This window comes from Etheostoma spectabile, chromosome 19 (genome assembly GCF_008692095.1).
Source record: "Etheostoma spectabile isolate EspeVRDwgs_2016 chromosome 19, UIUC_Espe_1.0, whole genome shotgun sequence".
NCBI lineage: Eukaryota > Metazoa > Chordata > Actinopteri > Perciformes > Percidae > Etheostoma > Etheostoma spectabile.
The window spans coordinates 17566739-17594174 of NC_045751.1; the positions used below are offsets into that span (position 1 = coordinate 17566739).

At 44.1% G+C, this 27436-nt stretch overlaps 1 protein-coding gene across 7 annotated transcripts in view; it reads right to left on the minus strand.

Annotated features, from left to right (window-relative positions):
• Nucleotides 1–266: 266 nt before the first annotated feature.
• Nucleotides 267–27436, minus strand: part of nrxn2b (neurexin 2b) — a 743906-nt gene continuing 716736 nt past the window's right edge. For 6 of the 7 annotated variants that reach the window (XM_032544413.1, XM_032544412.1, XM_032544410.1 and 3 more), the window contains 3 exons: nt 20055–20380; nt 10497–10575; nt 267–3036 (listed from right to left, as the gene is read on the minus strand). In XM_032544413.1, coding sequence (XP_032400304.1) covers nt 2156–3036; nt 10497–10575; nt 20055–20380 — 1286 coding nt within the window. In that variant the 3' untranslated portion in view covers nt 267–2155. The remainder of the gene's footprint in view (nt 3037–10496; nt 10576–20054; nt 20381–27436) is intronic. The other variant, XM_032544414.1, reaches the window with a different exon arrangement.

The following is a 27436-nucleotide window of genomic DNA, read 5'->3' on the forward strand; positions in this document are numbered from 1 at the left end:
TAACACTTACCTGATACAGTTCAAAAATACCATTAATACATGTATGTCACTAAAGTAGAGCCACTGGGGAGCAATGAAATGACACCATTGTTGTAGTTTTCATGTTGTAGAAAAAGTTTCCTGATACAGCAGAAATGGTTCACAGCAAATGTAATCCTGATATGGAGCTTGGGGTTATAAATCAAAGTGCAGGTGTTTATAACTTACCAAATAGTCAAATCAGACCGAGACAAGCAGGCGATAAAGAGACCACGCGACACAGGGAGTAAGAAGTATATAACCAAGTGTATTCCCTCTGTTAATGTACACATATTTAGAGTCATCGCACTGGAACACTTTACAATAACATTTAGAAAGAACAGGAAGGGGGAGGGGGGGGGGGTATGCTCAAAACAGAGAAACCAGACAAACTCGGCAAGAGACTTAATCGACGGAGCCTGTCTCTAGCCGCGTAGACAGAAATAGATATAAAACAAATTGGGGGGGGGGTGGAATGGAAGATGGATAGAGCCTGTGTCCTTCACAGGATATGGGAGGCATACAGAGAAAAAGGAATAGATGCAAGACAAAACCAAAACAAACGGATTGAGGATGACAGACGGACGATGGAATAAAAGGAGAATGTACGGTTTCAAGTTCATAACCCAAATCACATTTGCTCAATTACCAAAAGGAAATACATAGAAACCTTCCGTTTCCTAGAATCATTGTCATTTTTTTTTTCTCCAAACAGGAATGACAGTAGGGAAAACACATTTCTCTTAATAATGGGATGAGAGTCAAATATTTAGACATTTCACAAACTTTTTTCAAGATTTTTGTTTTCTTTTGATGGTACAGTTTTTTTTAGTTTTTTTTTATTAGAGTTGAGAAAATTGGAATACTAGAGTTCGGTTGTACATCTTCCAGGAAACTGCCGTTCAACTCTTACGCGTGTGCTCTTCCCACAGAGTTTGCGGCGCCCATTGGCTGCCGTCTGTCCAGTCAGGCAAGAAGGGGGGGGGAGGGGGGGAGACACAGCCACAAGGTATGTCTCTCTCCCCACAGTGGAACTCCAGCGAGAATGAATTCAGAATATCCCTAAAATGTCTCTCATTCCTCCAGATAAAAGAATCAAAGGAAAAAGCAAACCAAAAGTCTCGTACCGGGGGCAGGGGTTCGGATGGCGTGACTATTCCGCTGTCACAAATCCTAAAGTCTGTCTTGGCTGTGCGTGGTCGGTGCCCTCTCGCTTCAGGTCCGTAGATTTCCACAACTTCTATACATGTATTTATAGTATATATAGAACGGAGTTTGTGTCGTTCGCTGGAGTTTTTCTTCTTCTGTTTTTCGATTATTAGTAACTGTAAGGACATGACACAGTTTCTCTTTCCGGCCCGCTTGGGGGGTAGGGGGCGCCTCGAAACTCCAGAACCACGACACAGATCCGCTGGAACAAAGGACGACCAAAGGGGGTTTTGGCCGCTAAACGTACAGGTTAGCATCCGTTTAGGTCGGAGCGGTGGCATCTCACACAGTTGCTACGTTTAACGTTGTCATATTTTTTTTTTTTTTTTTTTTACTCCACAGAAAGAACAACAGTTTTTATCTCTTTATCGTAAATGAATACTACATGCTTGAAACACGGCAGAGTTCACGTCGCGTCAGCACCGGACAAGGAGAGAAACAGAGCTCACAAGAGAGAGAAAGAGATCAGACGCAGAACACTTGCAGAGGTGGGTTTGACACGATGTTTCTGGCAGTATATTGATTTTTACAGAGGGAAGTCTAATTGCTAATTCAAACAGGTGGAAAAAATAATATGTCGATACAGTCTAAGGCGAAGGCTTAAGCTCGCCTCAGAACAAAGTGCAGACCACGACACAAATACAGATGGTGGTGCTGTCGTGCGCTAACCCGGCTTTAATCAGCAGTCAATTGAATCAAAGCGAGTAAGCAAGACGTCTGCTCGCCTTTTTATTTCTCCGCTTCCCTCCCTCGGATCAGACCGGAATAGCTAACGCGTACGGCCACCTGACAATACTAAGTTTTAAACAAAAGACCCTCTGTTTACGTATGCCGTATGCTGCCTTTTCTCTCTCCCTCTCTCTCTCTCGTCTCTTTCCTTCTCCAAGCGCATCTGCCGTCTGCCTCCGCGTGTCGCGGCGGCGCTCCCTCAGACGTAGTACTCTTTGTCCTTGTTCTTCTTGTTCTTGGTGACCGTCTTGGCGGCGCCAGGCTGTTTCTCCTTCACCAGGGCGCCGTTGCTCTGCGTGGCCGAGTTGCTGATGTAGTTGCGGCTCTGGTCCACCTGGTAGGAGCCCTCGTCGCGGTTGCGGTACTTGTACATGGCGTAGAGCAGGATGAGGATGCAGAGGGCGGCAGCCGCCACGATGCCCACCACCATGCCCGTGGTGCTGCTGGACTGCTGCACCTCTACGGCGCCGGGGAGCCCTCTCTCGGGAGATGTGGGGTCTGGAGTGGGAACATGGGGGAAATTGGGGGGATAGGTTATTCCCGGGATTCTGCGACGGCCAGGGTCCGACGAAGGGTGGGCCGGCGGCAGCAGCACCCGGTCCCGGGTGTTCATTTTCCCGGCAGGGATCTTGCCGCCGTCGTCGTCTGCCGGCTCAACACGCGGACCGAGCCGGTCGGGGTCGGCCGTGGGGGTGGAGGAGAGGGGAGGGCGGTGGGAATCGGGGGAGCGGGAGAAATGGTGGTCTCGGGGGTTGTGGACGCTGCCCTCGACGGCCGGGGGAGGGGGGAGGACAGTCCTGTCGGTGACCAGGGGGGAGTTTTTGTAATAGTCTTCATCGTCCGACTCTGTCATCTCCCCCGAGCCGTACGCAGACACCTCGACTGTCTCCTCGCAGTCCTCCTGGTCCGGGGGGCAGGGGGGGCGGCCGTCGGGCAAGGGGAGGGACTCTTTGGTGGTTTCGAGCAAGGTGAGGAAAGGGCGGTAGGCGGTGGGGGGCGAGGGGATTACTGGGTAGCGCGTGGCGATGGACGGGGGGTCTAGGGAGTCCACGGTTATTATGGGCAACACTAATTCACCTCCTAGGACAAGAAAGAGACAACGGAGAGAAAAAGAGCGTTAGAGACCGGCGGCGAGAGAGAGACCGCCTCCAGACGAACAGAAAAAAAACAGTTGAAATGAATACAGCAACACCAATATTGAAAGCTAACATTATTAGGGTTAGTTATATAAGTCTAGTCAGTCTGTTGTATTTAAAAAAAAAGTGTAAATATGCTGACTAACTGAACTGCAATAAGTACAAGATCTAGGACTGTGCTGTACTCTACCCTGCACCTGTTCCTCCCTGTGCTGCACAGACCTACATGCTACATGACTAATACAAGGTAAGTAGACTACAAATTACACTGAACAAGGAAACATGTATTGCACTAGACAGCCTATCCTTCACTATGCTGCGATTGGTTGAATAAGGTAGCAAAAACCACGAGGTTCAGGTCACTTACATCAACAAATTGGCCGCATGATTTTTGCATGAAAAAAAATTACAAAAAGAAAGCTGTGTAAGATTGTTCTGGGATAGAGATAAACAACTCCCCCACTCCCCCCCTTATTAACCTCATCTCATCTTTAGCTTTTATTTTAGAAATGGGTGAAAGGGATTGTATCGTGGACGACGGGCTCAGTCCTATTTTGGACACGGCTCATTTGCAATTAGCTCAATGTGTACGCAAACCCATTAGGAGGTGCCGCGGGAAACCGACACCCCTAATTTCTAAGCCAAACTCTCAGTACACGGAGAGCTGGTATTAAACATTTTGGCAGAGGTAAATACGCGGGCAACATTTTCCTTGTTAAACAGCCGGCGACACAAATGAAGAGTTAAACAACAGTGGGAACGAGCCAGAACAGTTACGTAGCCCATCGTAAATCGGATAAAGATTATCAATTAGCCGTTTGGTTATCACGGGCATGGCTGGAGTTAAGGGTTAAAGGTGTTGGAAGTATGTTAACAGAACATGTCACAATATCAGTTATACACTTCATTTTACTTTGAAAACAGTTTTCTCTTCAATCACAGTTAGAAAAACATACCGGGGGGGAGGGGTGAGAAAAAGGGAAGGTAACAGTAAAACATGACCATAGAAATACCAACACATCCCCAGCATAAAATTACAACTCTCACTCTTTGTTCATTCGAGGAGGTAAATCAGAGCGACTCGGAGGGAGAGGGGTGGAATTAGGGCTGCACAATTAATCAAACTTCAATCACGATTTTGGCTTCCCACGATCAAATTTACGTGATCGAGCGATATTCTAAATGCGTCATTCCATTCATAGAACGCTCGGTTTTATTTTTTTTATATGCGTTAGATGACCCATTTCTTCTGTAAAGCCGTGCCTGTGTTTGGATCTCTCCTCTTACTCTCCGCGCAGCTCCGCCCCCATTCATTCACTCACACACGGCTCCCCGGCAACATGGAGAGACATAGTGCTCCACACTTCTAAAATTGTTTTTTTTTTAGCCTTTTTAATCCAGTTACTACCCTTATCGTTACGTGTTATTAGTGTTTACTAGCGTGACATGCAGCGATGTTTCTGTTGCCTCTAACGTGGAGCATCAGAGAGCAGCGCAGACATTTAAATCGCACCGTAATGAGGTACCGAAATCCGTGTTGATATTTTGTCTGGAAGATAACGGGCATACGACATAGGAGGAATGTAGCACAATATGGATGTGAAAGCAGTTTTAAATAGCCTATGTGACAATAAAATTTGTTTTGGTTAAAATCAACAATTCTGATTATTAATCGTGATTATCATTTTGGCCATAATTGTGCAGCCCCAGGTGGAATCGGGCCTTTGTAACGGGAGGTGTTTGGGACTGCCCACCCCATCAACCCCCCTCCCCCCAACCTTGTCAGTTATACAAGCATACATTTTCATTCAAAGAATAGCATTAAGTTATGAAAGCCACTAAACATGTCACATAACAACAGAGAAACAAGCCTTGGAATGAAGCAAAATGTGAAACCTGTTAATGGGGAAAAAGAACATAGTTAACCCTTATTGTAACTTGTTACTCGGAAAGACTAGTTTCAACGGCAAGGCTCTTAAAAGATGTCTGTTGACCCAGCTGGTAGAGAGGATAGCAGAGTCGCGCAAAAGTATGTGTTTTAGAAGACCAGGTACACGCGTGACCGAGGGTGAAGGAGGAGACGACAGCGGTGCTATATTTACTTTGTAATCTGTCAGTACGGCAGAGACGTCACACATGCAATTTGAAAGCTATGTACCCGTGGCTGATATTTGAAATGGAGGGTGTTGTTTGTCTACCTTATGTGATTACACAGAGCGGTGGTTAAAAGAAAGGGGTTAAGTAGTGCAAAGTAGCTGTCCTTGTTGTGTTGTGCTGGCTGGCATTGGGGTAGAAGCTAGAGTCAGTGTTGTGTCAGATACAGGTTAGGGCAATTAGTGGGAGAGCTGCAGGTAAACACTCTCCATTGGGGAGCCATCATCACCGGCAACAGGTGCTCGCTGAGTGATTGGCGTGGGCATGGCCCACACACCTGCAGCCACTTGCGGGTGTCAGGAGCTGGCCGCATGTAAGTCAGCATGGCAGAAGACTCCGGAGGCTTGCCTGTTAAGCCTAAAAAAACCAGCTGCAACAACTGGCCATCACCTCAAGTAAATAAAACCCCAATTCTAAACAAGGCTCTCGCCTTGAGGTTTGTCTTATCTCCAAGATGTGTCTTTGTTCCCAGTCAGTGCCAGTTAAGTCTATAGATAAAAAAACTCATCATGCATGCTTGCACTGGTAACCCTTACACCCCTAAATAAACTCCTGTGCAACCAATTGCCTTCAGCAGTCACCTAATTACTAAATACATTCTACTTGCGTCTAACACAATCTCAGTATAAATACGGCTGCTCTGTGAAGGCCTCACAGGTTTGGTAGTGAATGAGGAACATACCAGACAGGTCAGGGATAAAGTTGTGGACAAGTTTCAAGCAGGTTAGATTATGAAATGATATCCCTAACTTTGAACGTCTCGTGTAGCACTGTTCAATAGTTCATTTGCAAATGGGTATAGTGTGACGCAACTGCAAACCTACCGAGATGTGTCCGTCCTCCTACACTGACAGGCCGGGCAAAGAGGGCTTTGATCAGTGAAGTGGAGATTACCCCCTGCATATCTTTTTACTTTCGCTTCGCAATGATGTGCCACTTTGTGGTTGTAACGTGATTAAATGTGGAAAAGTTCAAAAGGTAGGAATACTTCTGCAAGCCTCTGTGTGCAAGGTAAGGCCTGTGACTCTACTGTAGCCAACATATTCTACATGATGAGGGTTGCGGGTGGGTGAAACAAATACGTCATCAACAAGGAACATATTCTGCAGAGCGGAACTGTCCGCTGATTATTTCAGTAGCTAAAAGTTGAAATGTGTTTTCTCTCTCGGGGTTTTTACTTTTGCTGTTTAAATATACCTCGGTAGGCCTATTGGCTGAAGGGACGTTACTGTGCGCGGAAAACGTTTACTTACGCTGCTACGGTGCGTTGTTTCAAAAGAAATAGCCTACAGAAAGAAGAGGGAGTCAAAGTCATTCATTTGGGTGGATGATTTAAGCCTAATTGATTGATTCAGATGGTAACGAACAAAGGAAGCGCACTTCCTTTTCTCTTTCTTACCTCTGTCTTTTGCCCAGTGGAGCTTGGACGATTTTGAAATAACTGACATTACCTTATGACGAAAAAGGTCCATTTGGAAATAATTAATTGCTCTCAAATACTGGGGTCATTTTGTAGGAGATTAGGTAGGTACACAACAGTTGACTCACGCAACATCCTTGTATTCATATGATACTTTCAATTCAGGCTAAAGTCAGTGATATTATTAACGCATGCGTGTTGCTTCCTCTAAATTGGCGCATCGCGATGCACACGATGAAAGTAATTATCGTGCAGCTCTCTTTTAAACTTTGTGCTGTAGCCGTGCGACTAAAAATAAATCGTCATCTACCTTCCAGACAGACAATGTTGTGGCTTTTCTCTTCCTTTGCCCCCCCCCCTCGCCTTCCCTTCCTACTCGCAAAGCGGCTGACCACCTGATAACATATTCACCAGAAACTGCTCTGCGTCCACTCCACGTCTCTGACCGTTTCTTCATCTCTCGGGAGATACTGTACCAGTCTGTCGCAACATTCCTTTGCTCTCCCTCTTCTTCTCGCTTTATCCTCTCTCCCTTCAACTAACTCTCTCAATCATGCCTCCAACGCTCCCACACACTCTCTACTCTGTCCTCTTACTATGCGGATGGCAGAAACCTATCCGCCTCTTCTTTCCTCCTTTGCTGCCTCTGTTTCTGCAGCACAAAGCTCCTTCTATTAAACCAAAATGTAATACCCCAAAAAACTTCCTTCCTCCCCACTTTGACTGCACTTGGTATGATCTAAAATAAATACTAAATGAAACAAAACTCTGTTCTAAAAGCTTAATTGGAAGTTGCTTTGGATAAAAACCTCAGCAAAATGCCATGTAATGTAAAAAATTCCGAGACAATTTCTGCTTTAAGTTGGTAAATGGAATATTTGTCACGATCCACCAGGCTCATGTTTTCATTGACAATTTATTGTCCCTGGTGAATGGGCGTACGTTACAAGGTTGGTTTGGGGATTTTATCAATTGATATCGGATCGCTCAAAGATCGGTTTGGATTGGAGAATCCACAGCCCTGTCGTTTAGATGTTCCGGAAAAAAAGCACCGTTCACGTCAGAGTAAAACCGATATAGCACCTGCAACATCCCGCGACTGTGACACAGCCCACGAGGTGTGTGAGAAAAGGGACAAGCGAGGTTGAGTTACATACGCAGATGAAAATGAAAGATTTAACGAGCGGGGCCTGTTGCCGGAGAGATTCTTTAATTTGAAAACAATGTGTTTATGGATTACTTTTTTGTAATAATGTTAGTGTTATATTATAAAGATAGTTTTTGGGGTGTTTTTGTTCTCAGTACTGTAGCCTACATGATTCATCTTAGTTCCCACTTCTTAGGCCTTGTCACCCGTCTGACACAGGCTCGTTAACAGCACTGGAGCACCCAAACCGGAGCTTTAATTGGGCAATGTCATTAAGGCTCAAAAGAATTATTCAGAGTTTAATTAGCCTGCTGGGAAAGACGGGAATCGTTCATGGGAATTTCACTCGGTTTACTCTCAATTTCATATCCTCTCTCCTGCTTTGAGTGCAAGGGAACGTGATACAAATCTCAACAAGGGTCAGCCCTTCACAATGCAGTCCTTCAAAACCCGTTCGCGCTAGTCTTTTCCTCGGGTCCTTTTCTCCGTGCCCCTGTGCTTTTGTCTATTTTGCATCTGCTTTAAACTCATGACCGAGTGTGTGACAGTGGCTGCCCCGCAATTGCTGTCTTAAGAAACATGGCGCTCCACTGGCTGTATGTAATGTACAGCGCTGAAGGAAGGAGTCGTATTGATCCCCTGTGTGTTCACAGCGGTCATATCTGGCTCGGCTTAATAGAAAATCCACAGCCGTGCTTAACATTTCTTCTTCTTGCTGAAGGCGGTTCAATAAGACTAAGAATAAAAAAAAACACTCTTTCCTATCGCGCAAAAACTCAAGGCCTGTGTTTGTGGAGCAGTGATTGGGGCGGGGGGCACACACACACGTTTCTGCGGACAATGTTGATTCTTCTCTCCTCGTCGACAGTTTTCACCAAGGCTTATCCGACCCCCGCTGGCTTTGCCTCGCTGGAAGCCTTGTGGCATCTGGAAGGTGTGATACGGAGCACGTGTGCGTGCGTGCGTGCGCGCTAGAGAGTGTTTGTTGTTTCTCAAGGAGAGAAAACTTTACACCTACAGAGTGTGAGATACAAGTGTCTGTCTGTCTGGTAAGGTGAGCATGTCTGCCCCCTGTATGTGTGTGTTTGAGAGAAAAAGTGGTTTCACCATGGGAGATTAGGCCTGGGCATAGCATCCGCTGAAAAACTCTCATTTCTCCTTTGATAAGGAGGGAATTGAGTCTATTTCAGTCCCCACCACCTCCAGAGAAAACCGCAGGGGAAAGCTACACTCAGAGCACAGGTTCAGATCCGTTTCTTCTCACGCAAACATACCGAACGCTATAATCTTCATCCATTTACAGTCCGATATACAGTATATTCTATTCAAAGCACTAATCCCCATTCCTGAAAAAGAACTACAGTAAAGTGATTGAATCGCGTTTGTTCTGTTATTGTTTGATGGAGGTCTGCTCTACCCTTCAGGACAGAGTACGATGGATTTTGGGCAAATCGGGCCTTTGCGTTGTTTAATTCACGATAGATCGTCATGCATTTTTAAATTAGTTGCTTACATTCCCTTCTATTTTGTTAAAGCCTGAAATAAACTCGTAATAAAATGTACACACTTACGTTTGTTTTAGTTTTTTTCTACAGCAATTTCTGCCAAGGAGGGGGTCTGAGGAACTCCAGGAGTGCTTTTTAAAAAATGACAATGTGTGCAAATTAAGCGTACTTAATGTGCGTTTCCTAGAGAGAGCCAAGTGTGATGTGATTAAAGACACGGTGAAATAAAAAAAAACATTTGCCAAGTTCTAATCCTGTTTCCGTGTTCCGTTATCTCTTGTGGCATACTAAATATTTGTCAAATTATTTAATATTTTTAAAGCAAGTTCTCTCAAACCTAATAGCCTACACCATTTTCCGTGCAAGTGTGCATTTATGGACTTCATTTATAAAGATTGCTTCCAGAAGAACACTTTCTACTATTTAAATCCCAATAAGTTGGCGCTGTAACAGCATGCATACTGGCACTGCTTTAATGATAGGTTTCACAGAGACGAGTGTTGTTTTGATGCCACCCACACCGGCCATTTAAATCTGCAACGCCATTCGACAACATAAATCTTGCCAGACACGATCTTTTGGGATAAAATGTCATGAAATGTGGATCTGAATATCTCTATTTTGTCTCCTAGAGCCAGTCATTTGAATCACACTGCCTGACTGTATGTGGTTCTTGGCGGCTTTCGAGTATGGTCAGCCTAATAGAGCTAGAAAGCACAGAGGCAGGGAGTCAAACACCTGACCTTTAGCTTCCACCTCCTGTCGCGGTGTCAAAACACGACTTTGACCCGCCGTTGCCTCATCAACTGGGGCTGCCAGGCTACAGCTGTGTGCTGCGCGTAACGCCCCGCGCTTCCGTGTCGTAACTGTCCCGGTGTGTTAAAATTGGGGCGAGAGATCGGTGTGACAGCTGGGTAAATGCCAGACGCTACCGCTTGGCCGAGCAATTTATGGACAGACTGCCTGCTGCTTTAAAAAAAAAACAAATAAGGAAAGGGGGGCTGGAGGGGGCGCACGTGTGGCCGGTCAGAGCTGCATACGGAGGGGCTTTGCAGTTACAAAGTGTCATGTAAAAGGGAGATGGAGCAGTGGTGAGTCTACTTGTGTTTCTACGGTAAGCTGCACTTTGCCGTTGGATTCCAAGTATTATGAAGACAAAACCTCCTGAGTTGACTCACCATTTCCAGGCTCGCACTCCTCCAAATCTTCGTCATCGCTAGGACACTCAGCTGATGCTACCAAGAGGTCATCTACATTCTGGAAAACAGAGACAGGAGAGAGAGTCAGGACACATTTTATTGGTGTAGAGGATAGACAGAAGAGTTTCCGGCAGATGTGTCCACTCCACTGCTACCTACGTATGCACCAGGGCTGCGCCATATGAGGAAAATATGCCTTACTGTTGAATATTGCAATAAGCAGATGTTAAAATGTACTCAGGTCTGCATTTCTGCTGCTTTCAGTAGTCTGCTAAACAAATAGCTTGTTGAAATTAGAAACAAATGAATGGGAATCAATTCCAACATTTGTTTATTGAAGATTTTGAACATTGAATTGAACAAAAAAGGCTCCATAAAAAAAGACAGTTACCTTTTAAAGAGCGGTTTTCTGCTGATTTGTGTCTTTTGTTATTTATGTATACGATATGTACACACACACGAATATATTGCGCCAGTTTTTATTACGATGGCGATAAAAAAAACTAAATATTGTTTGGCCTTATTACCAGTGATGAAATGTAACAAAGTAGAATCAATAGTGCATACTTTGACTTTGTTACATTTTGCAGCAATTATCTATACTTTCTACTCCACTACATTTCTACAACAATCCATAATTTTTTTTGGATCAGTCCCCCCCCCCCCCCCCCCCCCCCCCCCCCCCCCCCCCCCCCCGAAGGGAAGGCTTCAGTAGTGGCCTGCACCGTTGGTACCGCTCGTGATCTTACAAATCCCACTACGGCTATGCCAAGACCCGCCCTTCAATTTTATTTATTGGCCAGGCGCGTAACTCCCGGCACTGCTGCTGCTCCCGATACTCTTGATCATATGTGAAGCATCTGTTCACATAGGGTTGATATACAGGACAACACGTATATTTATCTTAAAAACACTCCCGGTCCTCCTCAACTGTGAAGCCACATAGCCTACTTGTTGTCCAAGCCCGTGTGTTCTCGCTAGATAAATGTGTGCAACATTCGCGTCCCGTGGGAAATAATGCAAAGTCGAGGTTCATGCAGATCAACCTGATAGATAACCTGAATTGTAAGTAAGAATGGAAACTGGGCCACAGATAGTAAGCACAGTTACATGAACATAAAACTAACTTAATTTTTTTAATAATTAAAATATAGACATTAAGAGAATAAATCGTTATGAGAGTACTTTTACTTTTAATACTTAAAGTACATTTTAAATCAGGTACTTAACTTTTACGTAGGGTTGTCATTGTGGTACTTCTACTTTTACTAAGTAGTAAATATGTCTCTGGTTATGTGTACTTTTGATCGGAGTACTGAGATTCAGTGCTTTCTCCACCACTGCCTATTACGTACATATTGGCTTGCTGAAAAGATGCGGCTGGGTGTGCTTTATGAGTAGTATTTCTGTAAGAAGAGTCAAGTGAAACAAGCTCTTTCAGGCCAAACACTTGCCAATTAAAGCGGTGTGTTTTGTCCGAAACAGGAATGTCTTTCTTGACCCAGCTCGTCCTCCTTACTGCATGACTCACACAGCCGCATGTCTAGACGTTACACCCTCACCTCCTCATCAAGATGGGGTTATTCGGGGTTATCAACTGATATTAATTTATTATTAATTGATTAAAGAGCACACTGGGTTTTCGCTCCGTTATAAATCCCCTGCCTGGGTGTTATCGTTTATTAATTACAGTCTGGGAGTGTTTGTTCACATCACCTGGACCTAATGGTCGTGCTTTTTCTGGTTTCTATATCAAACAGGCCCTTACATTTCTTTTCCATCCCTGCCATCGGCTGCTTAACTTCTCCGTACTCGATAGAAAACGGCACAAAATTAATCAATTAAAGTGTGCACAGCTTTGAACGGAGCGACCTGGACATCAATAACTGGCGGCGGGGCGTGTTTGCGGCCGTAATCCGACGTCTCACCGACTGAATGTCAAACGGCTGCTTCAGCCTCCAACGGTTGTAATTTGGTGCAACGTCTGTGACACTCTGGGTGTAATTTATTGGATGAAAAAAACGTGTCACATGAGGACCACTAACCCAGTGAGCTGATACATGCTGGAGGAGTAGCTCCAAAACTCCAGTTTGACCTGCTCAGAACTTTTCTCATCAGTTTCCAAGAATCCACAAAGGAGACAACTTGAAAGCGTCTCGCATCCGTCCAGACGCCAACACCTGGGGGTGCTCTCAACCTAAGACAGTAGCAGAGGAACTGCTGCTTGTGATCCTAGTTTTATAACACCCTGACTCCAAATTTGGGTCAGAGCGAGACAAGTGATGACTCCAACTGTTTCATGGAAGGGGTGAAGGGAAGAGAAAAATCAGGCCCCACACACACACATCAAAAGGTAGATCTATTATTCTAAGCATCAAAGCACATTATTCCACTATGATCAAAGCTGCAGCTGGGCGGGTAGCTCAAAGCTTTTGGAGAAATTGAAATTTGTGTTTCCGCTCACTTGCTTTCCGCCACCCTGGCCTGTCTCCGCTGAGTCCTGGCGGGTGTTAGGGATATATTTATTAGAGCTCCGTGGTTCCTGTTGGCTTTGCCCGTCGCACTATTTATAATGCTATTACTATGTTTGCTCTAGCACAAAATGACTGCACAGACCCCCTAGGATGGATGATTAACTACCCAAATGACTGAAAAGTATGTATTAGGGCTGTCAAAATTAACGTCATAACACAAGGTCACAAATTCCTTCTTTTTTTACGCGCAATTAACGCACGCGTCTTCTGTGATTTGGGCCTTGGGCTGCTCCGTAGTTTGGGAAATCAGGAAGCAATGCAGCAGCAACGTTGTGCATGGTGCTGGGTTTTTAAAAATATAAAATAATGATGTACTTTTGGTTTATGTTCCTTGCAGCTCATCAAATCAACTGACTAGCCTTAATTAGTATTCAACTGCCTCACACCAACGCAACCTTCTAAAAAATTGATTAGGTCAAATCTGGCATTTAACATATAGACAGAAAACATTTGTCCCACAGCAGGAAACAAACATATGGCGTAGCCTTTTGGGAGCCACCCCTGCTGTGTTGGGACTAAGTAGGAACAATAGAAATGTTTATCTCTGTAAGATTGAATAGAATTGACCCTCACATGATAACACCCTAAGACTGAACGCGTCCCAAGGCCAAGAGACATAGAAAAGATAGACAAGAGGGAGGGAGACAAAACAGCAAATGACACAGACAAACACAAACAGACACAGACAGACACAAGACAAGGGACAAAACACCTGCTTAAATTAAAGCCAAGGACCGGACCTCAAAGAATCAGCGATGCGCAGTCAAGTGTTTCTTTTTATTGTAAATCTAAACTGTAAAGCGTCTTTGAGTGTTTAGAGAAGTGCTATAAAAAATAAATGTATTATTATTATTATTATTATTAGGGATGAGCGAGTACAGCATTATCTGTATCTGTATCTGTTTACCACATGAATTATATGTAATCCGGATCCGTACTCGGATGGGCGGGGCCTAAACCGAATGGTCAGATTTAACCCGGAAGTGGGGCGGGTCTCTTGAAAGTGCGGTGCTTTAACCGGTATGTTATTTAAGCATGCATTGATATGAGTTGATCAAAAATTGTTATATTTATTGCTGATTTGAAAACTATTACATGACAGCATCAAGCTTCAGAAATGGTGTTGTCATGGTAACAAACAAACATATACAGAACATTTTGCAACAAATGAATACAACACATGCGGTTGCAATTATGAGTAAAATGTAATGAACAAGAGTTTTCATACTCAATATAACTTTTTTTTTTACTTTTTATTTTTTATGATCAGTGTGATTTTTTTTGTTTTTGGTCCTTTTTTATTTTTTTTATTTCTTTTATTTCTACACATCTAGGGCCAGTTGTTCAAAGGTAAAATTATCAGATTTTGATTATTGAATTGAATCAAATCTTAAAAATGGGTTGTTCAAAAGGGAAAGAAGGAATCTAAAATCAGATTAGATCATAGAATCCAATCCTAGTTTTAATCGGGATCAAAACTTGTCAGTTGGATTTGGATAACTTTGATCCAAAAAACAGGATTATCCTGATCCAGGGGATAGGATTTCAAGGTGGATTCCAGGAAGAAAAGAGGCAAAAGAATAAAGAATGCTAGAGTGCTAGCAAAGCTGCTCTTAAACAACTTGCAGTGTGGTTGGAAAAATGTATGCAACTGCTGGCAACAAAACAAGGTGCTGTAGAGCCCAGGCGCTTATCTAACATGTGTCTGTTAAACAAGGTGCTGTAGAGCCCAGGCGCTTATCAAACATGTGTCTGTTAAACAAGGTGCTGTAGAGCCCAGGCGCTTATCTAACATGTGTCAGTTAAACAAGGTACTGTAGAGCCCAGGCGCTTATCTAACATGTGTCTGTTAAACAAGGTGCTTTAGAGCCCAGGTGCCCAGGCGCTTATCTAACATGTGTCTGCTAAACAAGGTGCTGTAGAGCCCAGGTGCCCAGGCGCTTATCTAAACATGTGTCTGTAACAAGGTGCTGTAGAGCCCAGGCCCAGGCGCTTATCAACTGTGTCTGTTAAACAAGGTGTGTAGAGCCCAGGCGCCTTATATAACATGTGTCTGTTAAACAAGGTGCTGTAGAGCCCAGGCGGCTTATCAACATGTGTCTGTTAAACAAGGTGCTGTGAGCCCAGGCACTTATCAACATGTGTCTGTTAAACAAGGTGCTGTAGAGCCCAGGCGCCCAGGCACTTATCTAACATGTGTCTGTTAAACAAGGTACTGTAGAGCCCAGGCACTTATCAAACATGTGTCTGTTAAACAAGGTGCTGTAGAGCCCAGGCGCTTATCTAACATGTGTCTGTGTCTGATTGTATTTGCATGAAGGAAGAGGCTCGATATAAAACCAGACGCATTTAACAAAGTTGCATCCCACAAGTATATTTTGTCAAGTAATTATGACATTTAACCAATATTTGAGATGTGTGAAACACTATTTGACTGAAGTGGTAATGATAAATAAAATCAGAAATAATCTATTTAAAAAAAGACTAAAATGTTTTGACTTAAACTTGACTAAGATACCTTGAGTTCTCTTTTGACTAAAACTAGACTAAAATGACTTTTAGTCGACTAAAACTTGAGTAAGAAAAACCCATGTGAATGAAGGACATTTGGCACAAGACTAAATAAAAATAGGTGACAAAATTGACACTATTCCCGAGGCTATTTTGCAGAGGCGCGGCTATTTGCCAGAGCCTCCTCCCCAGCGCTGTAGAGGAAGGTCTGGCAATGCGAGACTAACCAAACTGTAACCAACTAAGACTGACTTACCCACAATACCCACAGCCAGACTGCAAAGAGAAGCCACATAACCAGGATTTAAAGCATGTAAAGCAGTGTCTGAATAAAGACTTGTGTCTGTGTTATTAAAAGCAAAAGTGGGATCTGACTTTGTTCCAGACGTCTGAATCACTGTCCACCTCTCTGATGTATCTTACAGGGATTAAAATAGCTCTCGCTAATTGTGCTCACTTATGCTCACTAATGTCAGTTTCTTTGATTTAAATCACAGATCTTTGTAGGCGGATTTGACAAGAGACGACGAAAAACATACCTAGGAAAATGGTAACGAGCATGCAGGAGATTGGTGTTGAAACAACATGACAAACTGTAACTGCTTCCACATGAACCACTACAGCTTCTGACAGGATGGAAACCACAGTCGCTGCTGATTGGTTAGCCACCTCTGACAAACATTAAATGGTAGGTTACCAACAGGCACACTGTTGTTGCACGCAGGTACAAAAGATTGCGCCAAAGTCGCCAGAATCTGTTTGTAAAATCACGTTTCTCACTTCTCTTAAGCCTCTAACCACTGTTGGCAGCGCAACGTTTCTTGCCAAAATGATCCTTGGGAATCTTAGTTAAATTCTGCCCTTACATTTTATAAAATCATCTACACATAGGAGCTTTAATTCAATACGTTAGTACATACAAAATTGAAAATTTCTTCTACAAGAATTGAAACACTTCTGGCACCTTCACGTCACATTACAAAACAGAGTTGCATTAAAAGACATCACTTGCTATTTTTGTAGCAACTTTATTAAAAAATGACCATTTACGAAGCAGTACTTATTACTCATAGTGCAACATAAACGCTGACCAAATTTGAGACCTTTACAGTGAATATCTGTTCTGATGGGGTTTTGAGTTGTGTATGAGTTTCGGTATGTGACGTGCTTCTGCTTAGCTCTCATGCACACCGCCGCTCGTGGTAAACACCCATTTTTCTTCTATTTCTGCCAAACATAATCATAAACAAACAACACTCCCTTTGCAACCCGGGCCTTGTCCCTGGACAGACATACCAGGCGCCGAGTGTTTAGAAGAGCAAATGTAGAAGCTTTCATACGCTGACAGCTGTTCAGAATCGATGTAATCCATAACCTTTCAGGACTTTCTTGCTTAATTGTACTCAACTATAACTGTGTGTACTCTCTGCCCTTTTATTTTCTCCCTTTTTTACGTTGAGGGGAAGCAGGTGAGGCCTTCGACATGTCTCGCAAATAACAACAAATTCCAGAGTAAAAATGATTCAGTCATAAGGGGACCTTCCGTATGAATGATTAGGACTATGGTAGCCAGCTATACGCACCAATAATGCTTTTATATTGTGCGCGCAGCAAAACATCTTTGACCATTAAAGTATCTGGATGAGTGACTTGTCGTTAATGTCTATTCATTCTCAAGCACATATCTTTCAATGCTATTTTGGGCCATTGTGACGATCTATACTATGTTCCGCTAGGTACATTATAACAATAAAGGAGAAGCTGTTACATTATGTGTACACAAAAATGGATTCTTAGCCATAAAAAGCACTCTAAAAGGTGCTTTTTTATGACCCAACATAAACATCAGTCAGCAAATACAGCCCACATTAGGGCTTGTAACAACAGAAAAGCAGACAACACTCGGAGCCCTCAGCTATACTAAAATAGTTCCGGATAATTTATCAAACAGGGCCTGTCTAAGGCTGCCAATTTTGCATCGAGCAGCGCCGCTGTAAAAGCTCGTTATATGCTGAACACGGAAGGATATTTCCGCCAAGAAGTCTGGAGGTCAGAGATATGATATTGAACTGAGTGGATGGCTACATATGACATCTTAGAGTCAAGTTCCATTGATCTCATGTTTAGAGAGAAGACGCAGAAACACAAAACCACGGACCATTCATCTAAAAACAGTCACGCCAACTGTGCGTGCTGGAGACTCCAGCCGACCGAAGTCCAAAAATCTTACTGTCTTATAATTACACGGCAGACTCAACCACGACTGAAAGAACGTGCCTTTGGTAAACATTTGTGAACAGGACCACCTTCATAGCTTTTGTCAACCGCCGCCAGGAACACTGCTATGTACGGAAGAGGATTAGGGCCAATGTGAAAAATGTATTTGAGTTCAGAGTTTCAAGTCATAATGCTGAGAATAAAAGTCAAAGTTCTCTGTTAAAGTCAAAATTCTGAGAATAAAATCAGGTTGCATCCGGGATTCCATACTAACATACTATTTAGTAGGCTAAAAAAAGCCAATAGTACGTGTATTGCATACTATTATGTAGTATTTCAATTTAGCAAAAGTGTCATTGTTCTGTGTGTAAAGTCAGAAATCTGACTTTAAACTCAAATACATTTTTCCCACGTGGCCCTAATCTTCTTCCGTAGCTTTGATAGGGTGTCATTAAGCATGCAAAAACAACAAATAAGAGTACATTAAAAAAAAAAACATTCCATTTTTCTTTGCACTGGTGTGAATTAGGCACTTGTGCCATCAACATCCTCAACTTGACTTCACTCTAATTGGTGCTCAAAATGAAACTGATCCTGCCAAGGTTTGAGATGATGATGATGAAGGGACAATAAGAGAGCCGGTTCTAAATATACTCAGAATCTGCTGATCGCAGATGTCAGGGACGAGTACAAGTGGCTTGCCGTCTGATCTCAGATAGGCTTCCGTGGACATGAATAGCACTAATGAACACAACGGAATGAGAGAAATGAGCTGGTAATTGGCACCTTGCCTCTGTGTTTCCTGCGACATCAGAAAAGTTTGTTGGACAGCTGAGGCTTAAAGTATGAGATGGGCAACTTTTTAAGTATTTACAGTACAAAGTGATACAATGACATTGAAATAGCTGACACGATCCGGTGTAGACATGGAAGAAAAAGCTTTCATATCTTCCATTTATCTGATTCACGTGTACTTTAAAATGGCATGGAGCAAGGTCTTTTTGCACACCACACAGCTTGTAGCTAATGATACTGGCCGTGAACTAGAGCAACACACCCCCCCGGAACACACAGAGCCTGTTATTAGGTCTCTTTATGAGAGTAGTGGGTCTGGATGACCTGCTTCCTACATCCTCCACTATGTGGGCAACAGATCTTCCCTACTGTTGGCTAATTCTTACTTACCATGATGGCAACGGCTGGCCTTGGCACACAGGGATAATCTTTAAACCGTAAATCATAGCCTGTCACATGTGTGTGAGGGTATAAATATAAGTTTACGGCACCCTGAGTTGTTGTGCTTTAGCTGCCGCGGGGTTTCCTTTTCATTATGTTCCTTTGCCTCCTCCAGCCTTTGTTGATCTGTCTGGATGTGCTGTAATTTCTAGCAGCCGCCCACGTATGCGTGGTTTAGTCAGCCATATCTTCTTAGCGCAGATCAAAATTGCAGCGTTGATTGGTCTAATAAGACGAGCGACACAAAGCGGCTACGTGACTCCCTCTCAGACTGGCAGCTGTTTAAACATCTAAATGTGGCTGAAGGCTAAAGGGACGAGGCTTACACAAAACACGGTGCTGTTGACCTTGTGGTAGGATTGACATAGGATTTCTTTTGAAATTTGTCATCCGGGGGTTACTTGGCCACGCTATTTAATCATTCAAATATTGTTTTCAGCACAAATTTTGAAAGCCAATTAAAAAGTTTCCCAAGCTCAGTGCAGGGGCGGAGCCAGATGTTGCATACATTTGCGGCTCAGCCCAAACCTGGGGAGGGTCCAGTATGCTCCATTTATGGCAGCTATAAACACTTTCTTCAAGCCTTTCTTCATAAGACATTGCCTTAAAGTAAACATAATTGTCAAGAATAAGAACTATCATGTAGAGCCTACATCCTATTTTGTTCTCCAACTATCTTCATCATTTTTAAACCAGAACACAACAAATGTTGAGGATAACTACTTTTCACTTCTGCCACCTAAACAGAGGCAAAAATGGTCTGATGTTACTATTTCCAAGTTACATAACATAAGTAGGGTAGGAGTTTGCCGTAGACAGCATTACTAATCTTAAAAATCTATTTTCAGAGAACGAATATGCAATATTCCCACAGTAATAGAACTTTTGCTCCATTGATTTGCCAGATTCATTCAGAGACTGATGGGATTTTTTTTTTTTTTAAACCTAAAAGATTCGGGGCTCAGTGACTCAACGGCAGCCTTCTTTTAGCTTCTCAGTTGTGTAAACTCACTCCGATCACAAACTCGTCACTGCTCACCTGCGTGACACTGTCCCTTATGGTGGGCGAGCGCTGTTTGCGGGTGGTGGTCGTGGCCATGGTGGTGGTTGTCTCCATGATTGTGGTGGACATGTCGGCCAGCGGGGTGGTGGAGGTGGTGTCAGTAGTGAGCACCGAGGGCACGTCGCCCACCAGCCGCAGGTTACCCTGGGTCTGGACGTTGGGGTCGCCCTCGGCCGCCAATTTGAGCACTTGCAGGCCGTTGTAGTACAGGCCCGAGATCTGGCCCTGGAAGTGGCGCCCCTTATCTCCACTGCCACCAATTTTGATGAACGCCTGGCTGTTGAAGATGGTCAACTGGCGACCTGATGACGTGAGCGATAAGGAGGATGAAGAAATGACGAAGAGAGATAGATAGAGTGAGAGAGAGAGAGAGAGAGAGCGCGCAAGTGTGGGTAAGAGGAGGAGAGAAACCATGAACAGAAGGAAAGAAAAAGAGAAAGGGCAAAGAATACTAATCAGTCAAGATCTCTGGGTTAGTTTGCACATGAACCACAAAGTAACACACAGGCACAAAACTGGGACATAGAGGGACTGTTTCAATCACATGGGATTTCCTGGGCAACACTTTAGGGAGATTGGACCCTGGTTTTGCTGCCGCTGCTGCCATTATGGGGCAGGGTACGTGCCGCTTTCTCAGAGAATGCCGTCTGAATGTGGCAGTCATATAAATTGCGGGGGCAGTTGTGGCTTGACCCCGAGACTGAAGGTTCACAGTGAAATGCATCTAATTTGCCCTGAGATGGAATATATTAGAACATTGCAGGGTCTGTGTCATTGACCTGCAATGCACCTGAGCTGCACGATGATAAAGTGCCTCTGCCAGCGGGAAGAAATGTCGCTCTGCTATCCTAAGCAGGAAATTAAGATCCTCATTGGAAGGAAATGTTTAATTCAGCAGGGGATCTCCCTCTCTGTGGTCATTACCATTCATCTGGATGGATGGATGGATGAAGGGAGGAGAGGGTCGACCATTTAACCAGGGTCCAATACTAATGTGCTACCAGGACTTGTGGTGAAGGGCTCAGAGTGGGGGCGGTCTAACACTGGTGTCGTTTTCATGCCTGTATTTTCTTAAGCTGATGGTTATATTTTTCATTTTTCTTTCCCCTGGCTCTCCTTGGGGACATCCCACCATGGACTGTCTTTGACCCCTGTTATGAGTCTTGTGCATATGAGAGAAGATGGAAAGGGGAGTATTATTGTGGGATACTGTTGGAAGGAAGTGGGATAAAAACAGACCCGATGAGGTAATTACTCAGGAGAAAGATGGGAGAAGGCAAGGAGATTTGATGGATAAATCAATCGGTGTAAGGAAAGAGGGAGTGTGTTTGTGAAAGGGATACTACACTAATGTGTGCATCTAGAGAGCAAAACATAGTAGAGATGGCGTGGTACAGACCTCAGAAACTTCATCTTTGTACTATATGTGTAATTGTTGTCTAACTGTATTTTTTTTTCTCTTTTTGAGCGAAGCTGCTCAGGAACGCAAATGAATTTCAGTGTAAACGGACAATAAAGTTGTACCGTATTGTGTTGTTGTATGTTTTTTCCTGAAACTGGCTTCTTTGTCTTTAGTTGTGTTTAATGATGACCAATGAATCCTTGGGATATCTTTTGAATGTTGCTATTGTTTACCTAGTGGTATTGCGAGCCGGTAAAGACAGCGTTCTACTCATTAGCATGGAGACACTAGGGACGGGCCCGGGTCCAATTTGCTTTCAATTAAAAGAGATGAAAGGGTACTTCATCACTGTAATTATGATTAACCGTCAGTCTATATGGGTGCACTCATTTGGACATGTGTGTAACACCCAAGTGGGTGGGGCTATCAAACAAATAATGTAGATTAATGCAAATGCGTGTGCGTGTGTGTGTATAAAACTACATGTTCAGTGTATGTGAATCTGTAAGTTTTAAGTGCTGGAGAGATACTATATCTATTCTACCGAGATGGGCCATTACATGTGTCATCCCATTATCAGATCATTAGGCCCGCTAGGGGCCCACAAGGGACCCGGCTCCCGTCCCTTAACTTCATCACGATGAGACTTAATGTCTGGCATATGCACTGTTGACATAATGGCTGAGTCACACTCTATTTTCTCATTACTAAGCATGTTTGGTGTGGTAGTGATAATGGGAAAAAAGGGGAGTGGGAAAGCATGGTGAGGGACAGATTGTCAAATTGTGGACATCAGCGAGGAAAATACAGGAGAATTACCATGCATGTGTACATACAGGGAACCTTGAAACATCATACAAGATCACTGGGTGGACTGAGACAACAGTCTGAGATAACAGTCTCAGTCCACCTCCCCCCACCACCCCTGTTTCACTCTTCCAGTGTCCTTGTCAAGAGGACACATGCACACACAGCCACACCCACACCCTGCCCAGAGGGTCTCCCGTTTCAAACAGCCCCAGTCGGCCCCTACTCTCCAGTCAAGGCTTGTTTAATGCAGAGGCGCTGAGGGCACACATCGTCATCTGTATTCCCGAATGTTACTCGTCTTCTTGCTTTACCAAACTGCTCGAGTTCCTTTAAAAACGCAAGACTCTCAATGTGTGTCTGAGCAGCAACCCCGAAGATGATCCGTTCAGACGGGCGGTTTCCTCCTGGGGAGTATTGGTGTCCAGTAACACAGGCATAAGTGAGCCATATTGAAGGCTTATGATTATGATGCAGAGTGGGGGGTTAGTTTGAAAGTCTGTGTCCAAGAATTCGTTGGGTGACCTGTATAATACTGCAACTGCGGCATGCCATAAAGTCCTCCTTTGTTGACAAAAATTGCAAGAAGGTGAGCCTGGAGCGCCGGAGAGCACTGTGACGGCCATTTGTGGGTTCTTCCCGTCTGAGATGGAGCAAAAAAATGAGGAAGAAAGGTGCCCTCTAGACAAGATGAAGGGAAATCAGTGTTTGTTTCTTTGGAGCTGTCTGGCCAGGATGAGACTAACAGGGCTTGATGAAGTTATTGTTTCAGTGTCTGCCGGGTTAAATCTAAAGTGACGTGGTTTTAGAGCCAATTTGGGCAACGGGCAGGACCAGGGGGTGGGGATGAAGGGCTGGGTAGGGTAGAACCAGAAGCCTCTGCATGACAAGCAATCCCAGCGCCTAATATGACAGAGCTGGATGTGGCGGCGCTTCGGAGGAGAGGGTGTGTGCGTGTATATAATAACTTATGAAATATGCCAGTGAAATGACCTTTGTGTGTGTGATATTTGGCCTTTTCAAGTAGTGTGAATTTGCGCAACATTTATCTACATACGCCATTCCCTTGTGTGTGTCTCTATGTGTGTTTCAACAGCACACAGGGTTGGCAAATTGATGAGGATCTATAGGACCAGTTTGGCGGGATTGGGTGGCTGCTGCCCCGCCTCTCTCCCTGGGGCATTATAGGCATTTAATGGGCAGAGGCCTGGGATAATTCAAACATATTCAGGTATTTTGTTTCATGCTAGCTGCTTTGAGAGGCTGCTCTTACGCATAGCATGTTTACTATGTTCACAATCTTAGTTCCTAGTGTTAACACCCTAATTAGCATTGAACATAAGTATAGCCGAGGATTATGGGAATCTTTGTCTTCCATCTAACCATCAATGTATCCATCCATCTAATTATCTATCTATCTATCCACCCATCCTCAGAGATAAATCTTTGAGAGGTTAAAGAGGTTACTATTTTTTTTTTTTTGTTCTGTACATCCTCCTCTAACCTTTTATTTTATTTAAAGCCATATAGTATCCTATATAAAATCCATAGGGGGAATATGGAATGCACAAAGTAGCACACAGCGGCCCTCAAATTTGTCACAACAAAGCAGAGTAAAAATAACTCTGGATGATGAAGTGGTATGCATAGAAACATGCAAAGCAAAAGAAGAAGCGGAGGCTCGGCCTGAGCAGAACTGAGCAGTCTAAAAGATGTTTGTTCTAGGCACGTGGCTCCTCCCCGTAGGACTACAAACGGTGCTTGAGATGTGCTGCAGCATGGTAAAGCTTTGCTCCTGGGAAAACACAGTACCCTGGCTAGGAGCTGTCCACTCACTGTTGCTCAGAAAGGGCATCTGGGTAAAAGAAGAAGCTATTTCTAAAGGCATTATCATCCGCAATCATACCTGCCTTTGGCTGGAACACCCGGGGGGGCTTAGTGGTTGATGACCTAGCAGCTGCAGAGCAGGCCACAGAGAAGCATTCAGATAAACAGCAAATCATCATTATTAAAGAAACTGACCTGTAACGTGGCATTTACTTCAATTGGGACTGGCCGTAGGACAGCTCTTGAGTTATTGAATGTATGAGAGAGAGGAAAGTAGAAGTTGGACAGGGACTGAGAGAATGGGGACATGAGAGACGACAGGGGCAAGGGAGGATGACAGACGAGTAGGGCAATGAAAGAGCGAGCCTGCATGAGGATAGAATGTCAAGGAGACGGAGCGAGTGCATGGAGGGAGGGACGGAGGGAGCGGTTGACAGGCCTGATAAAAAAGAACAAGAGGAATCATGCAGTTGAAGACAGTGGCTGAGAAAGAGAAAGACGTACAGTAAAACACAGGAGTCAGATGGTAAGAAAAAAAAGAGAAGGGATGGCAATGGCAAAAGAGGTAAAAATAAATAAATAAGTGAGGTAGAGGAACGTGTGCCCCATGTAGAAGATACTGAGTCACCTTCAGCTTCCCTACACTCTTTTTCAAGTGCCGTCAGCTAATCACATGGCTAACTGTGGTCAAGTTTGTCCCTGAGGCCATAGCTTCATGCATCCCAGAAAAGATGCTCATATAGAGGAAGGTATAGAGGGTATGCGTTGACACAGAGAAGTGGAAAGAACACTAAAATGCTAACATGCTCAGCTGGACTTTAAATTATAGTAATTTACTTACTATACCACAACTACTTGCTTCTTTGTGGGAGATGGTTTTAAAGGATAATAACTCTGTTGCTTGATAGCAGCTGACATGATACAGAACAGCGAGGAGAAAAAAAGAGAAGGGTCCAAAGTTATTTTTTATTACTTTGTACAAATGAAGGGGGGGGGGGAAATTACTTAAAAAGCTCTGTAGTGATTTGTCAAAAACTGACATCTTCCAGTGGGTAATGCAAGATCACTACCCACAATTAAGGTGTGCTTACTTAAGGTTTTATCTGCAAATAAAGTGAGATAATTTAGACTAGGGACTTTCTTGCGCAGTCGTACTTTGACCCAATGGTTCCAATGTTCCCAGATCCGAGCAATTCCTTTGGTGAGTACATATCCTGGCAGACAGCGTTTCTGTATGTAATGCAAACGTGTGCTTGAGGATTTTTCTAATGAAAGACCACATAGGTTGTATCCATTGGGTGCAGGTTGCATCACATCTTGTCTGATGTCAGTTACTAACACTTCAGCCATTGGGAAACGGCCCTGGTGAGCAGGTTTAGGGGGAGAGATGGGGAGGATGATCTAAGTGTACCCATCCCCAGTGGAGGGATATATGAAAAGAACTTTAGCTGGAGAGAGAGCAGTATCTCTCCCGCTCCACCATCGTCATCACGCCTCTCTCATCCTCCTCCTACTCCTGTTATCTCACAGAGAGGAGGGATGCCATATGGTTGCAAAGGAGCTTCTATCTCCAATGTTTTCTCTTAGCTGAGATGCAGGGTGGGAGGGACGGCCCAGAATTCACCTCAGTCAATCCACTGCTTTGTGATGTGTGGAACTAAAAGTTGGGACTGTTTGCGCGCACAGTCTTTGTGGGTTTGTGTTCACAAATCCTCCATGCGCCTGTAGAATTTCAAGTATCCGTATCAACAAACAAGAACTCCCCCTATTTTCCATTTTCTTCTCCACAGAAAAAAGACACAAAGAATAAGGCGGGAGAAAGTAGAAGGAGACTGGAGCAGAATGGGGGTGGTGGTGGGATGCTGACAAAGTCGATTATGTATTGTTCCCAAGTTATCTCCTCGGCGCAAGGCTCTCTTTGGTAATTAAGAGCGTTTTGCTTTTTTACTCCTCAGAAGTTGGGCTGCTTTGGGTAGAACACTATGAATTAATTGTGTTTGACAATGGAGATGAAGGGGCCAAATGCGGCATGAAGCCAGACTGAAAGCCTTGTGAGGCAGCATGGCACCCTGAGGTCCTTAAAGGCAGCTGAGGGCGCCGCTGAGACGGTGGATCTGCTCTAGAGGACTCTACAAACAGTAGATCGGATTTAATCAGATGGGGCTCTATCTCTGATCGTATATCTGTACATAGATCTTAAGAAGGCGATACTGTCGAGGCAGAGACACAGAGAGCAATGGCACGCTGGTTAGTTGGGAACAATTGTCTCTTTTTTTATTCACTCCAGCTGTGACTGTGCTGTTTTTAGGCCATTTCATGGTAGGGGACCATGAAATAACAGCAAAGTGTCTCTTCTTTCAGAGGCGCCTTTTTTTGAAGCCACTTTTCTACTCATGAGCAAGCACGTTCAAAATTCATACAATTTCACCCCTTACTTCCCTCAAATATGGCCATAATAGTGCATCGAGATCAAATGAGAACAAGATAGTAACTCAGCGGGGTACAAAGCTCCCCATTTGGGTTTGCTGAAAGACACACTCAGACGGATTTACTCTCGGTCGACTGCAGCCTGATGCGAGAAAGAGAGTCTCTAAACTCAAGATGGGATCAGGAATAGCAGATCTGGACCAATGCCTGGCCTGGAGATGTTGATTTGGGCTCTGGCCTCACACCAAGTGGAGGATTTGATTGCCTTTGATTAGGAAAGAGGGAGCTCACAGCAGACCATTAAACACCAAACATTAAACCTGCTTTTGTGGCTCCGCTACAGCTTTTAGGGCACAGAGATCCTGTGTTGAAGTATCGATCGTCATGCTTCTGCAAAGCTCCGGGGGGCTAGACTCCTCGCCAGAAGATATAAAGCTCTGATTCTTCTTCCTTGCTCATCTGCTAAAGGGAACAACTAAAGGGAACTCACTTTTTTTAAGTGGAGCTCCCTGATGAGATCAGGAAGCAGCAACACATTAATGTTGTTTCTGAAGAAACAGGGCGCACTGATTTTAGTGAGGGCTGGCGATGGCGGTCAAGGGAAAATAAATAAAAAAAGAAATAAAGGAGCGCGAGGGGAAGTAAGGGCAGGAGCAGAGCAGAAAACCTGCAATGACAGATCCATCAAGGCGAGAGAAAGACGCAAGGAAAAAAGGGGATGCAAGTTTTGGCTCGGATAGAGCTGTTGAAAACTTTTGGCACACTGATTTTTCCCCTCCATTGGGTCCCTGTAATGGCTGCCGTTTTGGATTTAGTCAGCGGGCACAGTCAGGCCAGAGATGCTCACTCTGATCTGCCTCACACGCGGTAGCCGCGACGGGATGAGGGGTTTCAG